Here is an 18,257-nt window from a genome sequence, read left to right as displayed (position 1 = left end):
GATAGTCCACTAGCAGCTCCGGTCCTTTAAAATAACGGGAGGCCACCCTGACGTTGTATTCCTGAGCTGGGTGGTAGAACTCAGCCAGACCCCAGTCTATGAGACGCAGCTGAGGGAGACAGAGGAATTAGAGGGGTTTTTAGGGCAGTGTGACATCTACAGAAGCAGAGCTTCCCGTTTTGCATTGTGTTAACCTGCCTTCTAAGCCTTTTCAAAATGTCCTTCTGACCCACCAAATAGTGGACCGTCTAGGAACTACGGATCTACAGTATGTTTGGGATCAATTTACATCTTGAAAAACAGTAAAAGGAGGTAAAGGAATTCAGTTGAAAATAGTCTGAATATTAAAACAGATCATTTTAAATTTATACAATTTAATATTCAGTTGGTGATTGAATTTGAAAAAAGGATTTAATCCATAAAGCTGTAAAAATGTCACTTCTTGGACGACCAGACCAAATTCACATAGAAACGTGTGTTACAGATCTGTCATTCTTAATTGAACGCAAGTCAGTACAGGTGCATCAAAGCAGGGACCGAGAGACTGAAAAACAGCTTCTATCTCAAGGCCATCAGACTGTTAAACAGCCACCACTAACATTGAGTGGCTGCTGCCAACACACTGACACTGACACTGACTCAACTCCAGCCACTTTAATAATGGGAATTGATGGGAAATGATGTAAATATATCACTAGCCACTTTAAACAATGCTACCTTATATAATGTTACTTACCCTACATTATTCATCTCATATGCATACGTATATACTGTACTCTATATCATCGACTGCATCCTTATGTAATACATGGAATCACTAGCCACTTTGTTTACATACTCATCTCATATGTATATACTGTACTCGATACCATCTACTGTATCTTGCCTATGCTGCTCTGTACTATCACTCATTCATATATCCTTATGTACATATTCTTTATCCCCTTACACTGTGTATAAGACAGTAGTTTTGGAATTGTTAGTTAGATTACTTGTTGGTTATTACTACATTGTCGGAACTAGAAGCACAAGCATTTCGCTACACTCGCATTAACATCTGCTAACCATGTGTATGTGACAAATAAAATTGGATTTGATTGATTTGATTCTATGGGTGCTATTTCTATGCTTCTAGTTCTTACGTTTCGATTTTTGCGTCTTTAACGTTCAGTTTTGCTTCAAAAGCAGCTGAAAATACAATATTTTAGGTCATGAAAAATATAGTTCACTGCGGTTTAGATGCTACAATGATTCTCTACACTCATATTTAATTTGAAGGGATCCCGAGTGGCATAGCAGGTCTAAGGCACTGCATCTCAGCTCTAGAGGCGTCACTAGACACCCTGGTTCGAATCCAGACTGTATCACAACCGGCCGTGATTGGGAGTCCCATAGGGCTGCGCACAATTGGCCCAGCGCCGTCCGGGTTTGGCCGGTGTAGGCCATCATTTCTAAAATAAGAATTTGTTCTTAACCGACTTGCCTAGTTAAATAAAAAGGTTAAAACCATTTAAAAATCTTGGCCTTCAGTTCTGCTTGCTGCAGCTCCATTACTGCCACCTGGTGGCGAAACAGAACAATGACAGCCCGCCCCACCCTGGACCCCCCCTCTCCATCTACACAGCGTTTTAGTGCCATACCCTGACCCATTTAACACCTTCTGAAGTTCCCTCTCTGGATGAGACCCAATTATCTCTTCTTCCTCCCAAAGTGTGACCTTGTTTACTTCCCTTGACTGATTCTGAAAGGAGACGACAGGCGTAACAAATATGGTAGGAACTCCCACTACCCTCTGCATCCACCAATCCAATGCCATTAAATTACATTACATTACATTACTTCTTACATTAGTGAGAAGATTACTGATTCCTGCTGAATTCGTGTAGCACAACAATGTAAGCTTTGCGAGACTTGCGGACGGTTGTAAGAGGTTAAAATCGAGTGTACACTTCAGGTGATATTTGGGACGCAGGTTCTGTGACCCTGCTGATAAAAACAACAGAGTTGACGCTCTGCTTCTGACCCAGGAGAAATTAGTGTACACTTCAGGTGATATTTGGGACGCACATTCTCTGGCCCTCCTGATAAAACAACAGAGTTGATGCTTTGCTTCTGACCCAGGAGAAATTAGCTGCAGCTACGGCTGCTATGAGGACAGCTATTTGGGAAACACTGGCCTAGATTAGTAGGGAACAGGGGCAGGAATGGTGTTTATTATAACATACATTAATGGGCTTCTTATATAGAAATAGGTCCTGCCTCTCGCTGAATAGTCGAAAGTAGAATGAATATTCAGTAGATGTTCCTACCGGTCCTAGAGTATGGTGACATCTATATCAGGGGTTTTACAACCCTGTTCCTGGAGAGAGACCCTCCTGTAGGTTGTAACTCCAACCCTGTTCCACGGGTCGCTAATATGACCAGGATTATCAACAACTAGCACGGGTCGCTAATATGACCAGGATTATCAACAACTAGCACGGGTCGCTGATATGACCAGGATTATCAACAACTAGCACGGGTCGCTGATATGACCAGGATTATCAACAACTAGCACGAGTCGCTGATATGACCAGGATTATCAACAACTAGCACGGGTCGCTGATATGACCAGGATTATCAACAACTACCACGGGTCGCTAATATGACCAGGATTATCAACAACTAGCACGAGTCGCTGATATGACCAGGATTATCAACAACTAGCACGGGTCGCTGATATGACCAGGATTACCAACAACTACCACGGGTCGCTAATATGACCAGGATTATCAACAACTACCACGGGTCGCTGATATGATCAGGATTACCAACAACTACCACGGGTCGCTGATATGACCAGGATTATCAACAACTACCACGGGTCGCTGATATGACCAGGATTATCAACAACTACCACGGGTCACTGATATGACCAGGATTATCAACAACTACCACGGGTCGCTGATATGACCAGGATTATCAACAACTACCACGGGTCGCTGATATGACCAGGATTATCAACAACTACCACGGGTCGCTGATATGACCAGGATTATCAACAACTACCACGGGTCGCTGATATGACCAGGATTATCAACAACTAGCACGGGTCGCTGATATGACCAGGATTATCAACAACTAGCACGAGTCAGCTGATATGATCAGGATTATCAACAACTAGCACGGGTCGCTGATATGACCAGGATTATCAACAACTAGCACGGGTCGCTGATATGACCAGGATTATCAACAACTAGCACGGGTCGCTGATATGATCAGGATTATCAACAACTAGCACGGGTCGCTGATATGACCAGGATTATCAACAACTAGCACAGGTCGCTGATATGACCAGGATTATCAACAACTAGCACGGGTCACTGATATGACTAGGATATCAACTACCACGGGTCGCTGATATGACCAGGATTATCAACAACTAGCACGGGTCGCTGATATGACGAGGATTATCAACAACTAGCACGGGTCGCTGATATGACCAGGATTATCAACAACTAGCACGGGTCGCTGATATGACCAGGATTATCAACAACTAGCGCGGACCAGGATTATCAACTAATATGACGAGGATTATCAACAACTAGCACGGGTCGCTAATATGACGAGGGATTATCAACAACTAGCGCGGGTCGCTAATATGACCAGGATTATCAACAACTACCACGGGTCGCTAATATGACCAGGATTATCAACAACTACCACGGGTCGCTAATATGACCAGGATTATCAACAACTACCACGGGTCGCTAACATGACCAGGATTATCAACAACTACCACGGGTCGCTAATATGACCAGGATTATCAACAACTACCACGGGTCGCTAATATGACCAGGATTATCAACAACTACCACGGGTCGCTAACATGACCAGGATTATGCCTTTGGCTCCTGGACAACGAAAGAAAGTTGATACAAAATAAATTGCCTCCAAGGATATGTTGTGAAGACATGCCTCATTGGTAGTAAAAAAAAAACTACCTAAACATTCAAGTCTCAAACAATTAAGTTAATGTTTCCTAAAACGCATATTGCCTCCAGCTCACTGCAAAGTGGTGTGTGAGGCGATGAAGCCTGCCTGCCGTTGGAGATGCTGTCCTGACAGACAATCCCCTCAAAGGCTCTGCATGTGTACGGCGTGATAAGATGTATAACGAATATACTGTACTACACCTCACCCATTTAATTCCACTAAATTAACCACTAGACCGATAGGCATGACTAGTCAAATGTGTTTCCATCGACTGGTATTACCATCTATGAATAGGCTAAAAATAAGAATTATTTCTAAAATGGCATCTTCTTCTACCGGACAATTGGCCAGTGACAATTTATATCAGTTTTTCAACAACATCAGAAATGTAAATTGGCCAAACGCCGGCTAACGGAAACCCTGTGCTCAACAGTTAATCAAACGGCTAACCAGACTATTTGCATTGACTCCCTTGTTTGCACTTACATTCTTCCACTGGCTCTATGCACACTCACTGGACTGTAGCCACACTCTGCTACTGTATTATCTATCCTGCCTTTTACCACCTAGTTAACCCCTAGCTACCACCAGTTAACCCCTAGCTACCACCAGTTACCCCCCCAGTAGCTACCACCTAGTTACCACATAGCTACCACCTAGTTACCACATAGCCACCCCTAGTTACCACCTAGCCACCCCTAGTTACCACCTAGTCACCCCTAGTTACCACCTAGCCACCCCTAGTTACCACCTAGCCACCCCTAGTTACCACTGGACTGTAGTTACCACCTAGTTACCACCTAGCCACCCTAGTTACCACCTAGCCACCCCTAGTTACCCCCTAGCCACCCCTAGTTACCCCCCCTAGTTACCACCTAGCTACCCCTAGTTACCACCTAGCCACCCCTAGTTACCACCTAGCCACCCCTAGTTACCACCCTAGCTAACCCCTAGTTACCACCTAGCCACCCCTAGTTACCACCACCTAGCCACCCCTAGTTACCACCTAGCCTAGCCACCCCTAGTTACCACTAGCCACCACCTACCACTAGCCCCAGTTACCACCTAGCCACCCCTAGTTACCACCTAGCCACCCTAGTTACCACCTAGCCACCCCTAGTTACCACCTAGCCACCCCTAGTTACCACCTAGCCACCCCTAGTTACCACCTAGCCACCCCTAGTTACCCCCTAGTTACCACCTAGCTACCCACATGTACATTGCCTTCAGAAAGTATTCAAACCCCTTGACTTATTCCACATGTTGTTGTGTTACAGCATGAATTCTAAATGGATTCAATTATTTGTTCTCACCCCTACATACCACAGCCAATAATAACAAAGTGAAAGGGGGAAAATAAGTTACACTTCTGCTAAATGTATTGAAAATGAATCAGAAATATCTAACGTACATCAGTCTATTGGAACCGGTAGTCCTTGTATGCAGCCTTGGTTATTGTTATGTTCATTTACCTCAGCATTGCTGGGAGAGGGCTCGTCAGGAAGCATTTCACGGTGAAGTCTACACCTGTTGTACTCATAACAATGCTATTTGATTTTTTTTTTTTTTTTGCGGGTCGACAGTTTCTGCTCATCACCGCATTCTGGGCGGCAGGGTAGCCTAGTGGTTAGAGTGGAGGGGTGGCAGGGTAGCCTAGTGGTTAGAGTGGAGGGGGTTGCGAGCTGACAAGGGTAGGCCTAGGCCGCTGGTTAGAGGGAGGGGTTGGTCGGCAGGGATGATACATTGCCATTCAGTGGTTAGAGTGGAGGGGCGGCAGGGTAGCCTAGTGGTTAGAGTGGAGGGGCGGCAGGGTAGCCTAGTGGTTAGAGTGGAGGGGCGGCAGGGTAGCCTAGTGGTTAGAGTGGAGGGCGGCAGGGTTGAGCCTAGTGGTTAGAGTGGAGGGATGAATGTGATGTTTTGGTGTCAGGGTAGCCTAGTGGTTAGAGTGGAGGGGCGGCAGGGTAGCCTAGTGGTTAGAGTGGAGGGGTGGCAGGGTAGACTAGTGATTAGAGCGTTGGACTAGTAACCTGGAAGGTTGCAAGTTCAAACCCCGAGCTGACAAGGTACAAATCTGTGTTTCTGCCCCTGAACAGGCAGTTAACCCACAGTTCCTAGGCCGTCATTGAAAATAAAAATTTGTTCTTAACTGACTTGCCTAGTTAAATAAAGGTAAAATAAAAAATAAAAAAAATCTCTACCTTGAAGTTGGTCTGGCCGTCTCTGATATCACGTAGGATGATACATTGCTGTGTTTTCATTCATAAAGCCTTTTGGTACAACAAAAAAATGTGTTGGTGTCTCTGGGTCACTGTACCTAACATCATTACTAACCTCTAGATAGGAGTGGATAAGTCTGGAAAATTATTTCTGTCTGTATTGAGTTAGGTAAACCAGCTTTTAGGTTTTTCCTCCACTGTATTTGTGGAACAATATTCAAAATGTGATGTTTTGGTCTCTGGGTCAATTCAAGAAACTGATTGAGGACATTATTACTGATGAATGTGATGTTTTGGTGTCTGGGTCAATTCAAGAAGCTGATTGAGGACATTATTACTGATGAATGTGTTGGTGTCTCTGGGTCAATTCAAGAAGCTGATTGAGGACATTATTACTGATGAATGTGATGTTTTGGTGTCTGGGTCAATTCAAGAAGCTGATTGAGGACATTATTACTGATGAATGTGATGTTTTGGTGTCTCTGGGTCAATTCAAGAAGCTGATTGAGGACATTATTACTGATGAATGTGATGTTTTGGTGTCTCTGGGTCAATTCAAGAAGCTGATTGAGGACATTATTACTGATGAATGTGATGTGAGTTATTACTGTCTCTGGGTCAATTCAAGAAGCTGATAGAGGACATTATTACTGATGAATGTGATGTTTTGATGTAGTGTCTCTGGGTCAATTCAAGTGTCTCTGGGTCAATTCAAGAAGCTGATTGAGGACATTATTACTGATGAATGTGATGTTTTGGTGTCTTGGTCAATTCAAGAAGCTGATTGAGGACATTATTACTGATGAATGTGATGTTTTGGTGTCTGGGTCAATTCAAGAAGCTGATTGAGGACATTATTACTGATGAATGTGATGTTTTGGTGTCTCTGGGTCAATTCAAGAAGCTGATTGAGGACATTATTACTGATGAATGTGATGTTTTGGTGTCTCTGGGTCAATTCAAGAAGCTGATTGAGGACATTATTACTGATGAATGTGATGTTTTGGTGTCTCTAGGTCAATTCAAGAAGCTGATTGAGGACATTATTACTGATGAATGATGTTTTGGTGTCTCTGGGTCAATTCAAGAAGCTGATTGAGGACATTATTACTGATGAATGTGATGTTTTGGTGTCTCTGGGTCAATTCAAGAAGCTGATTGAGGACATTATTACTGATGAATGTGATGTTTTGGTGTCTCTGGGTCAATTCAAGAAGCTGATTGAGGACATTATTACTGATGAATGTGATGTTTTGGTCTCTGGGTCAATTCAAGAAGCTGATTGAGGACATTATTACTGATGAATGTGATGTTTTGGTGTCTCTGGGTCAATTCAAGAAGCTGATTGAGGACATTATTACTGATGAATGTGATGTGTTGGTGTCTCTGGGTCAATTCAAGAAGCTGATTGAGGACATTATTACTGATGAATGTGATGTTTTGGTGTCTCTGGGTCAATTCAAGAAACTGATTGAGGACATTATTACTGATGAATGTTTGTGTCTCTGGGTCAATTCAAGAAGCTGATTGAGGACATTATTACTGATGAATGTGTTGGTGTCTCTGGGTCAATTCAAGAAGCTGATTGAGGACATTATTACTGATGAATGTGATGTTTTGGTGTCTCTGGGTCAATTCAAGAAACTGATTGAGGACATTATTACTGATGAATGTGATGTTTTGGTGTCTGGGTCAATTCAAGAAGCTTATTGAGGACATTATTACTGATGAATGTTGGTGTCTCTGGGTCAATTCAAGAAGCTGATTGAGGACATTATTACTGATGAATGTGATGTTTTGGTGTCTCTGGGTCAATTCAAGAAGCTGATTGAGGACATTATTACTGATGAATGTGATGTTTTGGTGTCTCTGGGTCAATTCAAGAAGCTGATTGAGGACATTATTACTGATGAATGTGATGTTTTGGTGTCTCTGGGTCAATTCAAGAAGCTGATTGAGGACATTATTACTGATGAATGTGATGTTTTGGTGTCTCTGGGTCAATTCAAGAAGCTGATTGAGGACATTATTACTGATGAATGTGATGTTTTGGTGTCTCTGGGTCAATTCAAGAAGCTGATTGAGGACATTATTACTGATGAATGTGATGTGTTGGTGTCTCTGGGTCAATTCAAGAAGCTGATTGAGGACATTATTACTGATGAATGTGTTGAGTCTCTGGGTCAATTCAAGAAGCTGATTGAGGACATTATCTGGGTCAATTCAAGAAGCTGATTGAGGACATTATTACTGATGAATGTGATGTTTTGGTGTCTCTGGGTCAATTCAAGAAGCTGATTGAGGACATTATTACTGATGATGTTTTGGTGTCTCTGGGTCAATTCAAGAAGCTGATTGAGGAATTATTACTGATGAATGATGTTTTGGTGTCTCTGGGTCAATTCAAGAAGCTGATTGAGGACATTATTACTGATGAATGTGTTGGTGTCTCTGGGTCAATTCAAGAAGCTGATTGAGGACATTATTACTGATGAATGTGATGTTTTGGTGTCTCTGGGTCAATTCAAGAAGCTGATTGAGGACATTATTACTGATGAATGTGATGTTTTGGTGTCTCTGGGTCAATTCAAGAAGCTGATTGAGGACATTATTACTGATGAATGTGATGTTTTGGTCTCTGGGTCAATTCAAGAAGCTGATTGAGGACATTATTACTGATGAATGTGATGTTTTGGTGTCTCTGGGTCAATTCAAGAAGCTGATTGAGGACATTATTACTGATGAATGTGATGTGTTGGTGTCTCTGGGTCAATTCAAGAAGCTGATTGAGGACATTATTACTGATGAATGCGTTTTTTTTTATGTCATGTTTCTCATCTGTAAAAGAAACCTTGGTCTCAGTATGACTCCCTGAAAAAAATAAAGGTTAAATATAATATATATATTTTTTTTAACCCTGTAGAGAACCAGGACAAAAAGAGAATATTGTTTTCGGGACGGGGCCAACTTCCATCATGTATGAACAGAGGATGTTGTCAGCGAAACCAGAAATCCTCAACAAAAAAAAAAAAAAAAAAATCAGGAAATGAAGAAACCCCAACCCTGACAGAGGGAGTGTTTGATGTTGCTCACAGCTCTCTCCAGATGGTATCTCAATGAGAATAACCTGTTTTAAATAAAGATGATCGGATGGCTACCTTTCTCGTCTGGTGGTCGATCATGACGTTGTGTGGTTTGACGTCCCTGTGCATGATCCCCATGCTATGGCAGTAGTCCAGAGCCTGTAGGAGACAACACAGAGGACAACACAGTCTAGACGACACAGCCTTTATTACTGAACACTCGTTTCAGGCCCTCTTGGCCCCCACAAAAAAGGTCAATGGAAACAAATTGAAGCCAAATGATTTGTAAAGTGGGATGCAACAGAGCCAAGCAAGGGGACCTGCCAGTTTCCCTTACCTTGAGAAGCTCGTACACATAGAAACGAATATCAAAGTCTGTTAACTTCTGGTAAAGTTCCTGTGAATGAAATTAAAACAAAAAGGTTAACTACAGTGCATTTGGAAAGTATTCATACCACTTGACTTTTCCACAATTAGTTACAGCCTTATTCGAAAATGTATTTAAAAAAAATAAAATAAAAAGTCCTCAATCTACACACAATAACCCATAATGACAAACCAAAAACTGGTTTTGTTAAATTCGGAAATGTAAAATAAATTATTGAAAAAAAAAAATGTTTTTACATAAGTATTAATAGAACCTTTGCTTTGAGACTTTGCTTTGTTTCTACAGCTTGATTGGAGCCCACCTGTGGTAAATTCAATTGATCGGACATGCACACACATGGCTATATAAAAAATGGCCCACGGTGGACAGTGCATGTCAGAGCAAAAACCAAGCCATGAGGTTGAAGGAAATGTCCGTAGAGGTCCGAGACAGGATGGTGTCGAGGCACAGATCTGGAGAAGGGTACCAAAATAAAATAATGCAGCATTGAAGGTCCCCAAGAACACAGTGGCCTCCATCATTCTTAAATTAAAGACGTTCGGAACCACCAAGAATCTTCCTAGAGCTGGCCGCCCGGACAAACTGAGCAATTCGGGGAGAAGGGCCTCGGTCAGGGAGGTGACCAAGAACCCAATGGTCACTCTAGAACTCTGTCAGAGTTCCTCTGTGGAGATGGGAGAACCGTCTAGAAGGACAACCATCTATGCAGCACTCCACCAATCTGGCCTTTACGGTAGAGTGGCCAGACGGAAGCCACTCCTCAGTAAAAGGCACAAGACAGCTTGCTTGGAGTTTGCCAATGGGCGCCTAAAGACTGAACATTTTATCTGGTCTGATGAAACCAAAAAGTAACTGATTGGTCTGAATTCCAAGCGTCACCTCTAGAGGAAACCTGGCACCATCCCTACAGTGAGGAATGGTGGTGGCAGCATCATGCTCTGGGGATGATTTTCAGCGGCAGGGACTGGGAGACTAGGCAGGATCGAGGGAAAGATGAACGGAGCAAAGTACAGAGAGATCATTGATGAAAACCTGCTCCAGAGCGCAGAGGACCTCAGACTGGGGCAACAACCCAAAGCACACAACCAACACAACACAGGAGTGGCTTCGGGACAAGTCTCAATGTCCTTGAGTGGCCCAGCAAGAGCCAAGACTTGAACCTGATCGAACGTCTCTGTTAAGACCTGAAAATAGCTGTGCAGCAACGCTTCCCATTCAACCTGACAGAGCTTGAGAGGATCTGCAGAGAAGAATGGGGGGAAACTCCCCAAATACAGACTTGAGGCTGTAATCGTTGCCAAAAGTGCTTCAACAAAGTATTGAGTAAATGGTCTGAATACTTATGTAAATGTGATATTTTGTTTTGTTTCGCAAAAAAAAAAATCAAAACATTTGTTTTTGCTTTGTCATTATGGGATACTGTGTGTAGATTGGATATTTTCTTCAAATGTAATCAATTTTTAGAATAACGTAACAGAATGTGGAAAAAGTCAAGGGGTCTGAAACCTTTCGGAATGCAATGTACTTTTAAAACATTTACAGATTAAAAAAGTATTTGTTAGATGATATCAGTATATTTTCATGTCTTAACATTTCAAACAGACAATTACCATAGAGAGAGATCAGTAACTTAATATTATTTTTTTGTAGTGGTGTCACACAAATGCATGATATTCACCAAACATCAGTACCTTAAAATCTGTGTTATTGATGCACTCAAAGACAAGTGCCGGCGTTCTAGACTGCAGAGAGACAAGATGGGATAATTCATCCTCGATTAATAAAGAACATGGCAGTGAGAAAGTTCTATTGTTGAGGACACAATCACCAGCACACATTTCAAACAAAAGCAGAGCAGCACACCACTAAAGGCAAATAAACTGATGGGAGAGACATTACAATGAAAACAGTCTCAGACTCATCTCTCTCCTTGCTTGTGGGATTTATCACCAACATTGTCCAAATAGCCTTCATCAGGGGGGGTTCTCTCATTCTAAAGTTTAACTTTGCCGATAGCGGGCTTTGAGAAAAAAGTTTTACTTACTATGACTGTGATAGGTGGTTGTCTTACCTAGCTAAAATGAATGCACTAACTGTGAGTGGCTCTGGATAAGAGTCTGCTAAATAACTGAAAGGTAAATCTGTTAGTCAGCACCTCACTGTGCCCACGGTGTGGGCTCATTAATTCCCTTTTCGTGAGGAGAGGTCACACCCCTAAATACAAATAAACATGCACCCAATGGAGCTGGGGCTGACCAGAGACCACAGAAATATAATCTATAGAAGGGAGTACTGGGGCTGACCAGAGAGACCACAGAAATATAATCCATAGAAGGGAGTACTGGGGCTGACCAGAGAGACCACAGAAATATAATCTATAGATGGAGTACTGGGGCTGACCAGAGAGACCACAGAAATATAATCTATAGATGGAGTACTGGGGCTGACCAGAGAGACCACAGAAATATAATCTATAGATGGAGTACTGGGGCTGAAATATCCAGAGAGACCACATAAATATAATCTATAGATGGAGTACTGGGGCTGACCAGAGAGACCACAGAAATATCATCTATAGATGGAGTACTGGGGCTGACCAGAGAGACCACAGAAATATAATCTATAGATGGAGTACTGGGGCTGACCAGAGAGACCACAGAAATATAATCCATAGAAGGGAGTACTGGGGCTGACCAGAGAGACCACAGAAATATAATCCATAGATGAGTACTGGGGCAGACCAGAGAGACCACAGAAATATAATCTATAGATGGAGTACTGGGGCTGACCAGAGAGACCACAGAAATATAATCCATAGATGAGTACTGGGGCAGACCAGAGAGACCACAGAAATATAATCTATAGATGGAGTACTGGGGCTGACCAGAGAGACCACAGAAATATAATCCATAGAAGGGAGTACTGGGGCTGACCAGAGACCACAGAAATATAATCTATAGAAGGAGTACTGGGGCTGACCAGAGAGACCACAGAAATATAATCTATAGATGGAGTACTGGGGCTGACCAGAGAGACCACAGAAATATAATCTATAGATGGAGTACTGGGGCTGACCAGAGAGACCACAGAAATATAATCCATAGATGGAGTACTGGGGCAGACCAGAGAGACCACAGAAATATAATCTATAGATGGAGTACTGGGGCTGACCAGAGAGACCACAGAAATATAATCTATAGATGGAGTACTGGGGCTGACCAGAGAGACCACAGAAATATAATCCATAGATGAGTACTGGGGCTGACCAGAGAGACCACAGAAATATAATCCATAGATGAGTACTGGGGCTGACCAGAGAGACCACAGAAATATAATCCATAGATGGAGTACTAGGGCAGACCAGAGAGACCACAGAAATATAATCTATAGATGGAGTACTGGGGCTGACCAGAGACCACAGAAATATAATCTATAGATGGAGTACTGGGGCTGACCAGAGAGACCACAGAAATATAATCTATAGATGGGAGTACTGGGGCAGACCAGAGAGACCACAGAAATATAATCTATAGATGGAGTACTGGGGCTGACCAGAGAGACCACAGAAATATAATCTATAGATGGAGTACTGGGGCTGACCAGAGAGACCACAGAAATATAATCCATAGAAGGGAGTACTGGGGCTGACCAGAGAGACCACAGAAATATAATCCATAGAAGGGAGTACTGGGGCTGACCAGAGAGACCACAGAAATATCATCTATAGAAGGAGTACTGGGGCTGACCAGAGAGACCACAGAAATATAATCTATAGATGGAGTACTGGGGCTGACCAGAGAGACCACAGAAATATAATCTATAGAAGGGAGTACTGGGGCTGACCAGAGAGACCACAGAAATATAATCTATAGATGGAGTACTGGGGCTGACCAGAGAGACCACAGAAATATAATCTATAGATGGAGTACTGGGGCTGACCAGAGAGACCACAGAAATATAATCTATAGATGGAGTACTGGGGCTGACCAGAGAGACCACAGAAATATAATCTATAGAAGGGAGTACTGGGGCTGACCAGAGAGACCACAGAAATATAATCTATAGAATGGAGTACTGGGGCTGACCAGAGAGACCACAGAAATATAATCTATAGAAGGGAGTACTGGGGCTGACCAGAGAGACCACAGAAATATAATCTATAGAATGGAGTACTGGGGCTGACCAGAGAGACCACAGAAATATAATCTATAGAATGTAGTACTGGGGCTGACCAGAGAGACCACAGAAATATCATCTATAGATGGAGTACTGGGGCAGACCAGAGAGACCACAGAAATATAATCTATAGATGGAGTACTGGGGCTGACCAGAGAGACCACAGAAATATAATCTATAGATGGAGTACTGGGGCTGACCAGAGAGACCACAGAAATATAATCTATAGATGGAGTACTGGGGCTGATCAGAGAGACCACAGAAATATAATCTATAGAAGGGAGTACTGGGGCTGACCAGAGAGACCACAGAAATATAATCTATAGAAGGGAGTACTGGGGCTGACCAGAGAGACCACAGAAATATAATCTATAGATGGAGTACTGGGGCTGACCAGAGAGACCACAGAAATATAATCTATAGAAGGGAGTACTGGGGCTGACCAGAGAGACCACAGAAATATAATCTATATAGATGGAGTACTGGGGCTGACCAGAGAGACCACAGAAATATAATCTATAGATGGAGTACTGGGGCTGACCAGAGAGACCACAGAAATATAATCTATAGAAGGGAGTACTGGGGCTGACCAGAGAGACCACAGAAATATAATCTATATAGATGGAGTACTGGGGCTGACCAGAGAGACCACAGAAATATAATCTATAGATGGAGTACTGGGGCTGACCAGAGAGACCACAGAAATATAATCTATAGAAGGGAGTACTGGGGCTGACCAGAGAGACCACAGAAATATAATCTATAGAAGGGAGTACTGGGGCTGACCAGAGAGACCACAGAAATATAATCTATAGAAGGGAGTACTGGGGCTGACCAGAGAGACCACAGAAATATCATCTATAGAAGGGAGTACTGGGGCTGACCAGAGAGACCACAGAAATATCATCTATAGAACAGGCCAATTCATTGATGTCATTATGGGATGACTGGCAGCCATTGCCAGTTTACCAGTCAATTTATGATTGTTTGAGGCTCTAAGCCCCTTCTAGAGATGATATTTCTACGAGAGAGAGAGACATACCACAGGATCCTTCACTGTGTCCACCAGGCGGATGATGTTGGTTCCACCACGCAAGTTCTCCAGGATCTTAATCTCCCGCTTGATCTTCTTCTTCTTGACAGGCTGAAACAAGAGATCAATCATTTCCCAGACTTAACACAACAACAAAAAAAGACCCTCAAAGCCTGAAACAGGCAGGGTCGTAATTCTCCAGAACCAAACGGACACAATTGGACGGACAGGGCAGCCTATTGGACCTAGTGAAACTTAACTCTAGCCTACACAGTCCATTGGGTTAGTGGCAGGGTAGCCTAGTGGTTAGAGTGGAGGGGCGGCAGGGTAGCCTAGTGGTTAGAGTGGAGGGGGGGCAGGGTAGCCTAGTGGTTAGAGCATTGGACTAGTGACCGGAAGGTTGCAAGTTCAAATCCCCGAGCTGACCAAGGTACAAATCTGTCGTTCTGCCCCTGAACAAGGCAGTTAACCCACTGTTCCTAGGCCGTCATTGAAAATAAGAATTTGTTCTTAACTGAATTGCCTAGTTAAATAAAGGTAAAATAAATTAAATTGGGTGTGAGCACTAATGAATACGACGCCGTTCAACTGAAGCCAATAGAAGGCCAACTGTTTTAAATCGGGGGGCCACATTGTCTTGGTTGAGGGGCCTATTAACTCCATTGTATACACCTACGGGAAAAAACAAACATTCAAAACACATTAAAAAATGACAGCAGCTCACCTTGAGGATTTTAACCACCACTTTCTCGTTGTTACTGACGTTGACGGCTTCAAACACCTCGCTGTATTTCCCCCGGCCCAGCTTACGCACCAACTGGTAGTTGTCCTGATTACTGGAGGGAGAAGAACAAGACAATCCTGAGAAGAGACCAGCAGGGGAACTGGTAGGAGTACATGCATGCAGTAGGGTTATTATCCAGATTATCTGGAAGGGATTAATACACATTTACAACAGGGTTCTCCTAACTCCTGTCCTGAAGAGCAACTGAGTGATAAACAGACGTTTGATCAAACCCTGTAGGCTTGGAATGAAAGTGTGCGCAACCAACTCTCCAGAATTAGGGAAGCCTAGTAACTAACAGTTAGTAGAATAGCTACATCCTTCTTTTACCTCCAGCTTGGCACGTGTGCATCGTAGTCCCAGTAGTCCCTGGTCTTCTGCGTGTTGACATCGGTGTAGACCCGAGCTTTACTGCTGACCGTAGGAGGGGGCATCGCGAGCTTGGACGCCCGGTGCTGATGGGGCTCACCTTCCACAACAATACTACTCTTCTTGGCGCGAAATTGGAAGGCAGGGCACCGACTTTCGGGGACCCTAGATTTAGTTAACTCCGTGTAAGATGGCCTAACATTGGTTTGGGCTACTTTCGTCCGTAGTTGGTGACCGCAGTCGGCAGCACTTGCTGTGCGGATTGTCAAAGCTACGATGAGCGAGTGCCTGATGCACCTGAACAGCCTGTTTGGCAAGATGCTATGGTGGACCGCCAGTTTCAGGGAGGCGACAGGAGAAAGGGGAAAGAGGACGAGGTAGACTAACACAATTGGCAATAAGGATTCAATATCGGACAGTTAGCTAGTAACTCAAAATCGAGAAATGGTTTAAAAAGCTATTCGAGGCCGAGAGCTGGGCAAGCTAATTGAATTTGACAGACCCCTCTGGTATAAGCAAGATAAGTTAGCTAGTTAGCCTAGATGCTAACCAGCTAAGTTGGGCCCCAGTGTTCATCACAATACTAACGTAAACGAATACGATAAGCCAACATAAGTACAATATCAAACAGCAAGCTTGAGTGGCGATAATAAGTTATTTAACAACGGTCAGTTGGTTTAGAAAAGACGTGAAATCCCGTCTCGCTACATGTACGTTGCTGTAGAAATGATTGTCGTTAGCTAGCCTGCTACTGTTAGCTAGCTAGCAGCGCACTCGGGTAGGAAGTCCAGCGACATGTATTTGGGCTTGCGGTGGCACCCTGTCCAGGGCGCAAAGTTCGAGAAAAATGCCTGAGGATATGACACTTGAAACCGCTTGAATATGTTTTTGAGTCTGGCTAATGGGTTTAGCTTAAATATTAATTCCTAAGAAGACTCCCGTCGTTCAAGTCGTAGCTGCTGCTGCTGCTGCTGTGGACTCCGTTGCAACAAAAAAAAAAACTCACCCGGAAGTAGTCGCCAGTGACCCCCCTTCCCAAAACGCAACATTGGAGCCACTATTGGAGTCGTTGATGAAGCCGCCCAAAGATCACTACTCTTGTCTTGTTACCGGCCGCATTCTAACCAGCAGGGGTTCCATTTGTAGCGGGTTTCGTTTAAAGATATACCACACATTTTTTAACCTAGTAGTTGCTTTATTGAAACATAAACTATATCTTATTTGACTAAGTAAATGTATATAAACCTTTCTGGCAAATATCTAGTGAAAGTCTGAAATACGTACCAAAATAGTCACATGATCACTCTCAATATTCACATGCAGTTTTCTTTCAGGTGTGGTTGTGTTGTAATTCTACCTCGGTACCTGATCATTAAAAAATATGCACTTCGTGGACAACATTTGCATGTGCATTGAAGTATTGTGTTTGTGTATGAGACCGTTTCCTGTTTTCTGTCAAGAACTTCCTGTTAAGAGGTCTAGTAGTACTTTGCCCCCTCTCGAATGTGTGGTAAGTTACTGTCCAGTGTATTTAAGCGAACACAAATAATGTAAAACAATAATATTGTAAGATTCGTTTATTTTGTTAGTGCAGTGTGTATATGAACATGATATACTGTACATATCATTCAAGATTGAATGTAGCCTACACAGACTAAGCCACAGAATGATGTCATCGTCTATATCTCCCAGTTGACAGAAATTGATGGCAGCAGAGGCAGACGCACAGACTGGGACATATTTGACCAGCGTTGGCATGCAGAAGGCCTGTCGAGAGCATCAAAACCGTGATGCATCATGGGGAAATTGTGACCGACTGACCGATCTGCAACTAACATTTGAGTAGTTACTTATGATTCAAGGTGATTTGTAGATTACTCGTTCACGCCTTTAAAAAATGTTTTGGCTGCGATGTCAAACACGCTCAATAGCCTAGCTGCAGACACAAGGGTCAAACACGCTCATAGCCTAGCTGCAGACACAAGGGTCAAACACGCTCATAGCCTAGCTGCAGACACAAGGGTCAAACACGCTCATAGCCTAGCTGCAGACACAAGGGTCAAACACGCTCATAGCCTAGCTGCAGACACAAGGGTCAAACACGCTCATAGCCTAGCTGCAGACACAAGGGTCAAACACGCTCAATAGCCTAGCTGCAGACACAAGTGTCATAACACGCTCATAGCCTAGCTGCAGACACAAGGGTCAAACACGCTCATAGCCTAGCTGCAGA

General features: G+C 43.3%; 1 protein-coding gene across 1 annotated transcript; it reads right to left on the bottom strand.

Annotated features, from left to right (window-relative positions):
• Positions 1-4: 4 nt before the first annotated feature.
• Positions 5-17,035, bottom strand: LOC127918077 (casein kinase II subunit alpha'-like; the record flags this gene model as incomplete). The annotated part of the gene is made up of 7 exons (XM_052501270.1): positions 15,986-17,035; positions 15,596-15,707; positions 14,881-14,982; positions 11,354-11,404; positions 9,612-9,671; positions 9,350-9,433; positions 5-109 (listed from the first exon to the last, which is right to left on the bottom strand). Coding segments are annotated over exons 1-7 (618 nt in total), but the record flags the coding sequence as incomplete, so codon positions are not given.
• Positions 17,036-18,257: the final 1,222 nt, after the last annotated feature.

Source organism: Oncorhynchus keta, unplaced genomic scaffold (genome assembly GCF_023373465.1).
Source record: "Oncorhynchus keta strain PuntledgeMale-10-30-2019 unplaced genomic scaffold, Oket_V2 Un_contig_13078_pilon_pilon, whole genome shotgun sequence".
Taxonomy (NCBI): Eukaryota; Metazoa; Chordata; class Actinopteri; order Salmoniformes; family Salmonidae; genus Oncorhynchus; species Oncorhynchus keta.
The sequence above is the reverse complement of the archived record's forward strand: the minus strand, read 5'-3'. Positions and strand labels throughout refer to the sequence as shown.